Below are 13,459 nucleotides of genomic sequence, written 5' to 3'. Positions count from 1 at the left end.
TGCAAAACGGCTTTCAGAATGACTGATCAGGGGACGTTCCCATTGGCTATGATTATACTCGACCATGTACACTGACCTGCCAAATTAAAATGAACACCCATAAAATACACCAAATTGTCGCGTTCATTTTATTGCGGGTGGAGAGACGATGAGGAAAGAGAGTTATTGAGAATTCTGAAGAGAAAGAAATTATAATTAAAGCGGCGCAATATAATCCCGAAAGGATGAGGCCCTCAGAGACCCACCCCTCACGAATAAGCGAGCGACAGAAATTGGAAGGCGATTAAGTTTTCAGATGCACAGGGAGCGCGAGCCTTTTAGGCACCCATTAAGCGAGCGTATGAGATGTGAGTTTGCTAATGAGGAAGACCGGATTGGAAACAAATGAGAGGATCGCGTGAGGGGTATCTCACACGCACGAGGTGTGGATGATAGAATGAAAGAAAAGACTTTTAACTGGAAACGTCTTACACCCCCTTCTGTTCCCATGAAAGAAAACGAACAAATGATGCTCTCGTATTAAGGAAGGTGCAAGGGAACAGATGGAATTCCATCACGAAAGACAGTTTAGATAACTTTGGGCTAAAAGTCTACGTTTTGTTGTAAATGGGATGCTGCTCGCCTGTCCAGGAACACGGATGCGCGTTCTAAATGAGGAATGTTCCCAAAATAGATCGCAGTCACACGTAGGGTTGCCATTAACACTTACAGCTTGGACCTCTTGAATTTTGAATCCTTTTGTAGTTTTATTGGAGAATGGTAAAGAAGTTAATCATTAATCATAAATTCAAATGGTATCCATGCAGAAATTTCTCTCTGTCTTAATAATCGGAAGCAAACACTTCTTGATCTACTCCCCTCTCCCCCAAAATTCCCCAATAAAGAGATGGACAGTCCCTTCTACCTTACCACTGCTCTCTGTTGTCACAATGTCAGCGCAAGCCTGAAAACGAAACAGGAGTCGGGATTCCTCGGTGCATGCATCGACTGTAGAAAGGGGATGTCTACATTCTCCGTGCCCTCTGGTGTAGGAAAACGTGAAAGGTCCTTTGAAGGGACATCCAACTGGCGTGGCGTTCACTGAAATACAAAAAAGATAATTGAGCAAACAGCATCTTGAAGTACTCAGTAAATTTCAACTTTTTGAAGTTATTATACATCGTTATCGTACCTTAGAGTAAGTAGTGTAGCAAGTGGAGTCCCTCAGGTTAGGGGCCACTTCTGTTGCTTATCTTTCTTAAAACTAGGGAGGATGGTTAATGACCATGCAGATCATTGGCATGAAATTCCTGCCATGGGTTGAGGTGGAGAGTTTGGTAAAGTCCAAAGTGGAAATGGTTAGGAACGTTTTGATGATGGGAATGTATGGACGGTAATTTTATGGTCTTTTTCACAGCTCAATTAGTTAGTCTCAGGCGATGGTAGTTGGTTTTTCATCCAGCAATCAGAAACTCGACCTCACAGCACACGCAATATACACGGAGCAACTTAGTCGCTGAAGCTCCTAAAACCCAACAACAACCAACCAATCTTCGCGCATGACTTCCAGGATCACGTGTTGTCAACAGTAAACTATAAGAAACTTTACTGATGTTCTAATTATGGCTAGATAATCCACAAATCTGTTTAATTTTCACGTTTATCCCTGGAGGATGATCACAATATTGTTAGCGAAAGAATTTCCATGCAGCAATCCATTTTTTTACCTCTCTTTGGTTTTTCAATAAATTCATCACTGAAGACTGCTGCGAAAGAACTCTTAATACAATCTCGGGAGCATCAAAAATACAAAGACGTGTTGACAGTAGTCAACAGCATCCAGGATTAATGAAAAAAGAATTGAGTTGCGCGCTAAAAAGTTAAAAATGCAGAAGGATTTCAGAATTAAAAGAACGGGAGATTCTGAAAGGAGTGTGTATTGCTCGAAGGATTAACCTTTACTGGATGGAAAAATCATCGTTCATTGTTCTTCCACCTACCAACCTCAATATTTGAAAACTGTTGAGCTTAAAAATACTTAGAATAAGAATAAACAAATTTTGTTTTTGCTGTGATCTTAAACACAAGTTTAGAGTATCTTTTAAGAATTAACCCCAATTTCTTAAAAAGGTTTTAAGTTCTTTGCAAACAAACAGCTACTTCTTTAAACAGGAAGTTAGAAGGGTAAAGAAAGAGAGGAATCTTACCTCGGAATAAGGAATACAGATGAGCATCCACAGTCAGTCTGATACACGCCTGTTCTAGGGTTCGGTATTCATCACAGTAAGCTGGAAAAGTGTAAAACTGGGTTCAGTATTGATCTCTTGTTTTGCAGATATGTACAGTGTGTCAAAAAAAATTGCCATACCCCAAAAGGATAATTTGTTTTTCTTTGAGCTTTGGTGCAGGTGGATCTGGAGGAAAGGAGGTAATCAAGGAGAAATGCACAGGAAGGGTGGTCAAAGTTCTGAGAACGGATTATAAAAGACGCAAGTATATTTTTGTTTTTCATTTTTTAAGGTGTTCAACACACTTATACATTAATTTTTCCAAGAGTTTAATCCATCAAAAGAGAAATTTTCAAGATGGACATGAAACCAGGTTAATAACAATCAACAACGATCCTTTTGGATCGTTGTTAATCACTTTGCTGGCTGATGGTTGGGTTCGAAACTTTCTCGTTGCTGGAGATCCCTCGAGCTTCCAATGCTTGATTGCCAATTTGGATTCAGGATCTTTGAGGAAAATATTTCCAGTCGCCAGAAGTTGTAAAGACATTGGAGGTGATTCTCAAACGCACATCAAAAAATGGATCCACAATGTTTCTTAGCTTCCACCATATTTTTGAAGAACCATGGTGGAAGCCATGTTTTGGAAGACTAATTTTTTTAGGGTGGAGTAATTTTTCTGACACCGATTGTATACTTTACAATGTTATAATATTCATTGGCGCCTTTTAGATCTTAAATAAAGAAATGACATCTCAAGTTGGTTGAAATTCAAATGAAACTAATTTTCCATTGAGTACATTGGACCTCGTAAGGAATGTCTCGCTAAATCTGTTCCCGTTAAAGAGAAAGTCATATTTCTGGTGAGGGGGAGAAGAAATCACTCAGTCAGTGTATTTGGGGGGACGGGGGGGTGCATGCGTGCGTGAAAGGTGGAAATTGGTGTCATTCCCATGCGAACTTTGTTTATGCTCAGATTTCATGAGTCCATTTGGAGCTTCTGGTCGACGTGCTAACGATCCCCAACTAGCATCTGGCGCGAGGAGAGAATCCTGTTGCTATGGTTACGCTGGCAAACGACGTGTTTTGTCGCCGCTTACACGAGCACCAAGGCAAGCCATTCGTCTGCAGATAAGGAAAAAGTGGCGTTTGACTCCTAATCGGGAGTAGTTGGGTTGCGAAGTTAAGAAGCGAATGTCAGGGGATGCAGGGGTAATTAACCACACCGGCGCCGTTATCTTATGATTATTAGGGCATGAGGTTACGGAAACGAAAGTTAAAGAACCCCCCGAGGAAGGTATTAAGGTGAAGAGGTGCGATCAAAGAGAGATACTCACTTTCTCGGTATTGGAGGACATTGGGATGCTTTTCGTATATCACCACACAGCGATAGCACTTCTCCCTGCTGCAAAAGAAGAAAGGCATCGGTGAGTCACTGGAAATGACAATGGGAGCATTAAAATAGTCACACAAGGACGCGTCGATAAATAACAGACTCGTTACTATGGAGACAAGTCAGGTAAAATGTCAAACGTCTTACAGAGAAGGTTGCACTTAAGAATGATCCTCGCTTTTTGTGTATGAACAAAAATTAAAACTCTTATTTTATTTCAGTTGCCTGTTTGGTGACGTGGCTTTACACTGCTTTTGGAAATAAGGAATTAAAATCTTGTTACTATTCTGCTTTAATTAATCTTAATCTGGTGTTTAATTAATCAGTTTTGTAATTGCGTAATTTATTTTTATTTGGTTCAATTAGACCCAAACTATATCAACAGTTATTTTAAATTGGGTACGTTTCGGATTTCGATGTGGAAATCTGTCTTCAGGCCTAGTATTTTAGGGTATATAAAATTATGAACAAATAATTGTTTAGTTGAAGTACAGTTTGAGTGACCTGCTATGGCCCTTTATGGCCGTTTTGGAGTATAAATAGAAAAATTATTTGTTTTTATTTATTTTGTGTTTTTTTCTTAATGTCTGAGCAGCATTGTCTGCTGCTGGCCCCCAGCTGTTGTCATCTCGTCTGCTGCTGACGGCTTTCAATAATAGCGTTTATTATTATATCCTCTGGGTCCATCAGAAGGCATTGGTATGTTATGTCTATAAATTTCGTATTGTGTGTGTTCTATGGCCGGTTTTCCTATTTTGAGGGATGAAAAATCATGCAATTTATACACAAATTGATGGCTTGTAGCATAAAGAGGAATTTAAGATCCATTATGGAGTTTTTCGTGAGGAATTGCGTTTTCATTAGAACTGTTATGAATAATTTGAAGCAGTCCACTTCCCCCTAATGCGTAAAAATATCTGGGTTCAGTTCACTTAACTCGAACTACTACTTCCTTTTAACTCGAAGCCACTTCCTCTTAACTCGAAGCCACTTCCTCTTAACTCGAAGCCACTTCCTCTTAACTCGAATTGCTTCTTCCTGGAAAGCAAATCCCCTATTCATTGCGGAAGTCAATTGACAAAGAACACGTGTCTTGGGAAGGTCTGGCTTCTCTCACCACTGAATGACACAAAGCGTCTCCTAAGGCACGAAATGTCGTGACGTCACAGTAAGCTTCCCTCCCGAGGAGAAAACGAGCGAGGGATTCTGACAATGGCGTTCTGCGGACCGGTACTGCAAACCGCGGCGGAAGGGACAGTTTCGCATTCACCTTACAGGTCTCGCCGGCGTTTCCATTGTTAGAAACAGGGCGAACGGCAACCAAACGCCGTCGTTAGCGTCTGCTTCGGGATCGTTCGTTCCTCTTTACAGAAAGTAAACATGTCACAGAAGGGCGTGCAGTTGATTTGACGAAGGGGGAAATTGGATTCCTCGTTCCCCGATGTCGGGCGACCAATTCGATCGCCGGGACATTAGCATGAGCGCCACCTGTCTAGCAGACGACCGTCGGAATGCCGAGTACGGAGCAGCGATCGCGTGCTAAAGAATTCTTAACAGCGTCCCTTAATTTTAAAAGTATTATTTTCTCCTTCGCTCTCTCCTTTCTCTTTCGTTGTGGGAGGAGTTCAAACGAAACGAGATTCGTGCAATTCAAAGCGACATTGCCGCCGGGGGGGGCCAAGTTGGGATAACGGATTTTCATTGTAATTCCCGCCCGCGACAGGGAGGAAAGCCATCAGACTCCCTTCAGGAACGCTGTCACCTCGGACGGGTAATTTTGGGGAACTTCTGTTTCCGAATGGGCTCGAGAGTGTACACGGGCGGTCCATTTTCTCGAGGCGAATAACTTGGCACTTCTTCTTTCGGCAGAACAAAAGAAAGTGGGAGAAAAAAAGGACCGGAGCAAAGACAGAAAGAAAGCAGAGATCGATCTTCAGTGGATGTCTGAATTGGACACTTAACACTGCCTATTCGGATCATGTGATTGCATTTATGCCTTTTGGGAGGACAACATAGTCCAGGAGCGCATAAAATGCTTCTTCAGGAGTAAACTGAGTAGCTGTCTCTCCAGAAAGCAAAAATTGCGTTTGCATATCCTTTATAGAAATAATGTAATGAGATATCTGTCCTCTTGCCCATCGGTGTTCCATTGAGTGCCAGATATCGTGGGTCCAGAAGAATGCGGGTATTCGGATATCGTAATTAAACTGACCAGGAATGGTGGTGGGCTCTTCACAGATGAGCCTGCACTCGGTTGTCGATTGTGGACCCTGGAACAGTAAAAAGATCACATGGTCTGAGAAGTCTTGATTCACCTTTTTCTGACACCAGTGGTAGTGTGAAATTGTGGCACGACCTCGTCAAGTTACGCATCCAGACTCTCTCGTGCCCACCACGGAAACGTTTGAAGGTGGTTCATGGTATGGAGTATGTTCTGTTCATATGGAATGGGTCCGCTCATATTGTTAGAAGGTTGTTTTCTTCCCCAATGAGTATTTTTTTCATCCTCGAATGCTTCTTTTTTTACCAGGATTGTGACGAATTCTTTCAAGACGACAAAACAACTGTCCACTGTGCAATAATTGTATCGGAATGGTTCGAAGAATAGCCCAAGATTTAGATCATCCACTCTGGCCCCCAAATTCTCCAGATGTTAATCCAATTGAGAATTTTTGAGCAGTTTCTATGTTGCAAGGACAAATTGACTTCGCAGTTCTCTACCGCCCACAATACAGCAGCTGACTTATATTCTAATGGAAAATTGGTCAAATTTGGAGCTAGAAGCCCTCAGGCACCTAGTTGAATTCATGCCACTACGTGTATGGCCTGTCTTTCTGAAAAAAGGTGGTCCTACCAGATATCGAATAATGGTTTCTAATTTGTCCGCCAGTGAGTGAAAATAATAAATAATAAATTACATTCTCAATAGGATTGAGATAAAGTGAATGTGGGGACCATGAATAATGGTTGAATTCCTTGTCATGTTCTCCGAATTATTCTTGCAAGATTCTGGTACGATGCACTGGTTCATTGTCATCCATAAAATTTCCATCACCATCGAGGTAAAAGTGTAACATTGCAGATTACAATAGATCTAATACAAACTTCAGTACTCTCTGGATGACATTGAACCTTCCACTGGTATCAAAGGATCCAGTCCTTGCCAATAAAACATTCTCCATACTATAATACTAACTCCAGATGGTTGGGTTGTCCTAAACAGGCTCCATTGCTTCGTGAGGTGCCATCAATGCAAAACAAAGTGTATCGGGATTGGTCTGACCACATGACTTGTTTCCATTGTTCCACTGTCCAATCACAAAGTTCTCGACACCACTGCAAGAGGATTTTTCTGTTTTTTTGTAAAGCAAGTGGCTTCCGAATAGGAAAGATACTGCCAATACCCAATTTCTTCAATTCCCTACGCATGGTACGAGTTGAAGTAGGGCAGTTCTGGGCTTGGTTGAATTCGGACATAATTTGCTTCACACTGGATGTCCTATTTTCCAGTACAGTTGTCCTTGAAGTACGTGGGTTCCCTCTTGAAGTATTTATCTGCCACATTTACGTCTCTGAGATGTGGAAGAACCGCTTCCATTCCACTAATTAAAAACCTTTGAGATGGTTTCTTTTGAGAAACCAGTTATGTCTTTCTTCTGTCTGTAACTGTCTTCCTTCAATATTTCATATTTTTTTGGCCACTGTGTGTATATATACATTTTTATGCTGTCTAATAAAGAAAAGTGGAGTGAAATCAATGCGTGGACTACCCGAATTGAACGAAGTTGAATATTTACATAAATTCCAAAGACAGATTCCCTTTCTCAAAAAAGAAAAGACAGCGTTTGTCAGAAGGTAATCTTGTTAGCAGTAATGAAGGAGTCAGTATCTTTTTATTATTAATAAAAAGAAAACTGCTTATAAGATTACATTTAAGTAATGAATACATAACTACCTGTATGTCTGCGACTATGAGGGCTGGCGAGGGCCCTTTAACGGTGACTGCGTACTTTCAAAATCAAATATTCAAAGAACAGATGATGTGGGCGGGTGGTTATTTGTTGCGAATAAAATACAACTTTGTGATGGGGATTGCGATGGAAAAGAAAACGTAATAATCTTAAAGGAAACATGGCAGCCAAGCAGAAAATAAGAAACTCGTCTCGGGGTACAAACAGGATAATTTGGAATGCATGAAATCGAATTAAGAGAATGAAATTTGAGCAATACAAACAGGATGGTTTTTTTTGGGGACGGATCACAATGTCATTCGTTTTATATATGGAAGAGAAGAGCAAATATTTGCAGAGTCGGGCATCGTGGTTCAGCGAATGTTGTTGGGCAATGATGAAAAACTTTGTCTCTCTCTCCAAGAGCAGCATCAAGAGATTGATCAATAAAACAAATCTTTAGGTTGAATGGTTATTCATAGTAGATGTCCGAACAGCAAGTCCACTGATACGATTGAAAAATTTTCTCAGATAAATAAAAGAAGTCTTTAAATCAAAATGTGGTTGAAGATGTATTTCTTCCACAATGTTTAGCAAGAGCAAGAGAGCTCTTTGGTAGTGTTCAGGTTACTGTTAAATCTGGTAAGGGCGCAGACTTGCGTATTTTGAGGAGACTGAAAAAACAAGGTCCTGCAAGAGTATCAGTCATTCTCACTGTGGACACACCAGGGATTTCTTTAATTATCTGTTGACACCAATTGCAAAAGATGTCAAATTTTTTGATCAGTGAGTGTATTTTTAGTGTTGGCTGGAGACTTGTGGGAAATATTGTTAGTTTTATTCACTTTCACTAAACCTTGTCTCTGCTTCAAACTCTTAACAAGTTATATACACTCCCGTCTAAAAGTTTGGTGTCACCCTGTACGACAACAGCCTTCTTTAATTTTTGTTTTTTTGTTTTGAAATTAGCCAATGACAATGTAAGGTTTAATATTAAAGAGCACTACAAAATATTTTAAGATTTTTTATTAAATATTGAAAAATTTACAGAAAAAAATTTAACAACTGTACTGATGTTTCATCAAAATGCCTCCACGATATTTTATCAGTGCCTTACAATAATGTGGAATTCTGTCTTCACTAACATTATTCCAAGCGATCTCCACCTTAGTTGCTGCAAGGGTCCCATAAATTTTCTGCAGATGGCAGACTTCATGGACTCGACGATCTAGATGATCCCATAAAGCTTTATTGGGTTTAGGTCACGCCATAATTTGCAATTCCTCCTCCTGCTGTTTAATTTCTAGAAGGTCCCTGCGCAACTTACAGCTGTGCTTCGGGTCATTGTCTTGTAATACAAAGTTTCTTCTATAAAGTCGAAGCCCAAACGATATTGAATTATGTTCAAGAATGTTTTTATAGCCATCTTTTCTTAAAATTCCTTTAATTCTGACGCTGTCACCCACTCCAGAAAAACAGAGCAACCCCAGATCATGATGGGACCACCACCGTGCTTGACTGTAGGCACTAAACAATGTGGCACCATTTTTTCTTCAGTGGATCGTCTCAAGTAACATCTACGCTTGGATCCAAAAATTTCAAATTTGGACTCATCTGTCCACAGTACGTTTTGCCATTCTTCAATTGTTCAATGTTGATGGCTCTTAGGCCAAAGTTGCAACGCATTCAGGAATCTTCTAGAATCATCTACAACGTTTTACTACGTTCATGGATCTTCTAGAAGCATCTACAATGTTACACTACATTCATGAATCTTCTAGAATCATCTACAACGTTCTACTACATTCACGAATCTTCTAGAATCATCTACAACGTTTTACTACATTCATGAATCTTCTAGAAGCATCTACAATGTTACACTACATTCATGAATCTTCTAGAATCATCTACAACGTTCTACTACATTCACGAATCTTCTAGAAGTATCTACAACGTTTTACTAAATTGCTGTATTTCTACAATGTTCTGCCACGTTCAGGAATATTTTAGAATCATTTAACACGTCTTCTAGTATCAAATACAACGTTCTACTAAATTCATGAATCCTACAAAAATATTCTACCACATTCAGGAATATTCTAGAATCATCTACAACGTTCTACCATATTCAAGAATCTTCTAGAATCTACTACAACGTTCACCAATGTTAAACTACATTCATAAATCTTCTAGAAGTATCTACAACGTTTTGCTAAATTCATGAATCCTATACAAATATTCTATTCTACCACATTCAGGAATATTATAGAATCATTTAAAACGTTCTACAACATTCAGGAATCTTCTAGAATCTACTACAACGTTCCACCATATCCATGAATCTTCTTCAGTGTTCTACGACATTCAGGAATATTCTAGAATCATCTACAACGTTCTACCACATTCATGAATCTTCTACAATGTTCTACCACATTCAGGAATCTTCTAGAATCATCTACAACGTTCGACCACTTTTATGAATCTTCTGCAATGTTCTACAACAGTTAGTAGTGTTTTACAGATTTCTTTAATATTCTTGAATATTTTAGAAATTTCTTAAATGTTTCTTAAATATTATTTAAACTTTTAGATTTTTATAAAATTATTAAACCAGTTGCTCTTATTTTAATAATTAAGAATTATTAAATTATTTTAACAAGATAATTGCAAACTTCCAATCGGGAGTGTATTTGAAGAGGAAGAGTATTTCCAAATGTTTCACTTAACTCCAATATCCACAAGTGGTTTTGTCATTGTCAGAGTGCCATCTCCTGGTACTTCAAGTGGTTCCATCAATACAAAGATTAATAAACTACAAGTACTTCTTAAATCAAAGAGTCTTCTGCGCCAGGAAGGTATTACGTAGATGGGTTCATTTTCTTGGTAGACTTTGTTACCAAGGAAGAGGATGCTGCAGAAAATACTTGGAAGATTCCATTAATGTCCAGCCTATAAATCCATAAAAGTCCTTACTTAAGATAAGCGCCTGATTAACTTTCTTTAAGCAAGAGGAGATTAAAGTTATTGACCTCTTAGAACACCTTTCTTCACCTTTACCAAGCTATTCTGTCTGATTGCTTCCATTGACTGGAGATCCAAGATATCAGAGGACACGGTGGATCTCGGAAATGATGCAATAAATCATTCAGAGGGCGTCTGACAAGCAGAGGCCAAGTACAGTTGGAGGCAGTTTTTGCTGATGGGTTAGACATAAAAGCTCCTAGTCACTTGGCCGGCCCTATTTACAGTGCAAAAACAATATCACCATCTTTGCGTCAAAGCGCTGCATTGGCTTCGAGGGAAGATTAAGAAAAATGAAGGAAAGTGCGAATTAAAAATCTTAGAAAGAAGAAAGAAGAACTCGGGGCAGTCTACTGGAGAGTAATTTAATTTTCAACCACCCGAATGAGTTTGTTTAATTTGAAAAGCGAAGACACCAGAGGGCGAGTGCAAAAAGATTGAAAGACATTTGGAAAATGGGTTTTAATGGAAGGGTGGCAAGATCTAGAAAAAAAATTAATTTCTTCCTTCTATTACTGCGATAATTAAATTAGAAGTCGCAGTATTTCTGTGAGGATACAGTTACAGTCTTTAGAAGCCATCTTAAAATAGATTGATTATGATAACCTCCTTTTATTCCATCGCTAATTTCTGTTCTCCAAAGAGAGCGAATTCTCTTTTACATGGGTTGCTGTACGCAGCTGATTAAAAGCTAGAGGTTAAGATACCGGGACATCATCATTAAGTTCATACTTTCTTTGGGAGCCTCATTAACTGGGTGTGCTTTAAGATTTGATATCTGTTTGTTGGTTTACTCTGGTTGGAGCTATTAGTTTGAGACCTTGCCCAAGTCGTAATTAGAAGTACCAAAGAAAATCTTCTTGAAGAAATGCGATGCATTTATTGGAATAAATATTCAGTCCACTCTTTTTATGTCCAATTTATGAGCGATTTTTTTACTTAACTTAGAATGGCTGGATTCTTTGATTTCATTGATCTTATATTCATTGGGGAAAAATATCAAAACTCTAACTCCAGATTTTGACCATTCTTCCACCAGGATATTTCACTTATTTTAAAGGAAATTACATTTGCATTCTGTACGTCTAATACATCAATTTTGTGGCCAGGCAGTGTATATTTACCCTTAATCAAGTAGAGACAGCAACGTATTTCGAATCTTTTGCAATACACCTCATAATTGAAGGAGACCTTTTAATTTAAAGTAGGTAGTGCAATGTAGAAGCAACTCGTGGTAATTGTCACCACAATATGAGATGGATGGTAAGTAAAATGGATGAGTACCAGAAGTACTATCTCATTCGTACTATTTATATGTAATCTAAATATCAAGATGGATCCTGGAGGATCTGAATGACTGTCTTATTCAGGGTACAGACATTTCAGACTTGTGAAGAGCCAGAGACTTGTTTGATTGGGACATGTAGGAGAATGGATGATAGCAGAACAACTAAGAGGAGTATAATGAAATGGGAATCTACAGGGAGGAGGGCGATCACGAAAAAGATGGATGGATTACGTAGAGAAGGACTTAAAGACCATGGGAATAAGAAGCTGGGGAAGTTGGACTTATGGGAGGGCTTATTGGTGGAACATCGTTGAGAGGGCTAAGATCCACCCTGGGTTATAACGTGAGAAGAAGAAGATAAATATTAAGATCAATGAACATGGTTTTTATGTATTTCAAAATTTTCAGTTGATTTGAACAAAAGATTTATGGTGCAGTTGTTCTGAAGAATACCAAGATGGATCCTGGAGGATCAGAATGAACCATGAACTTGACCATCTTATTTAGGGTGTAGACATCGTCAGATTTGGGAAGAGCCAGAGACTTGCCTGGTTGGGATATGTTATGAGAATGGATGATAGCAGAACAACTAAGAGTATGATGAAATGGATACCTACAGGGAGGAGGGCGAGAGAAAGACCACGAAAAAGATGGATGGATTACGTAGAAAAGGAATTAAAGACCATGAGAATAAGAAGTTGGGGTAATTTGACTTCTGGGAGGACTAATTCGTGGAGCATCGTCGAGAGGGCTAAGTTTTTCAGTTGAATTTAACCAAAGATTTATGCAGAAAGTTGTTTTGAAAAAATCAAGATGGAACTTGGAGGATCAGAATGAACCATGAACTTGTCCATCTTTTTCAGGGTACGGACACCACCCTTTGGCTCTTCAGATTTCTGAAGAGTCAAAGACTTCCCTGGTTGGGGCATGTTGGAGAATGGGTGATAGCAGAACAACTAAGGGTATGATGAAGTGGAAACCTAAAGGGAGGGCGAGGGGAAGCCCACGATAAAGATGGACGGATTACGAATAAAAGGACTTAAAGACCATGAGATTAAGAAGTTGGAGAAATTTGACTTCTGGGAGGGCTAAGATCCACCCTGGGTTATAACGCCAGAAAGAAAAGATAAAGATCAAGATCAATGAACATGGTTTTTTTGGTAGTTCAAAATTTTCAGTTGAATTGAACAAAAGATTTATGGAGAAAGATGTTTTGAACTTTCTTGAAAGTTTTTGAATTATTTCCAGGGTGTTTTGGGTATAAATAGAAGAAATTTTTACGAGCGAGGTCAATGAACTTGGAAAGGGGAAATGAAAAAAAGGGGAAAGTTTTGCTTTCTATAATACGATACTTTTCCATAGGTGACAATCACAAGTTTGCAACGAGTTGCCTCGGTACTGCACTATTTGAGATAAATGAACCAAAATAAGAAATTTTCAAATTTTTTTTCTGCTCAAATAGTACAGTATTTGAAAGTGCATGGGGATCTTCTTCGGGTAATTAAAGTAAAAGCCATCTAGAATTCGTAAGAAAAAACCCAGGGGATGCAGTCTCACTTAAGGAGAAGTTCTTAAGCAGCTGACATCTCCGGAGACCTTT

At 39.1% G+C, this 13,459-nt stretch overlaps 1 protein-coding gene across 1 annotated transcript in view; it reads right to left on the bottom strand.

Annotated features, from left to right (window-relative positions):
• The window catches only part of LOC150086266 (uncharacterized), a 66,873-nt gene that overhangs the window by 14,824 nt on the left and 38,590 nt on the right, over positions 1-13,459 (bottom strand). Inside the window, exons 3-5 of the mRNA XM_090373794.1 lie at positions 3,545-3,612; positions 2,187-2,267; positions 910-1,080 (exon numbers count right to left, since the gene is read on the bottom strand). Coding sequence (XP_090229920.1) covers positions 910-1,080; positions 2,187-2,267; positions 3,545-3,612 — 320 coding nt within the window. The remainder of the gene's footprint in view (positions 1-909; positions 1,081-2,186; positions 2,268-3,544; positions 3,613-13,459) is intronic.

The sequence above is a fragment of the Mastigoproctus giganteus genome, chromosome 5 (genome assembly GCF_048544385.1).
Source record: "Mastigoproctus giganteus isolate SK-2022 chromosome 5, ASM4854438v1, whole genome shotgun sequence".
In the NCBI taxonomy this organism is placed as follows: Eukaryota; Metazoa; Arthropoda; class Arachnida; order Uropygi; family Thelyphonidae; genus Mastigoproctus; species Mastigoproctus giganteus.
Note: the sequence above shows the minus strand (reverse complement) of the source record. Positions and strands in the feature narration are given on the sequence as shown.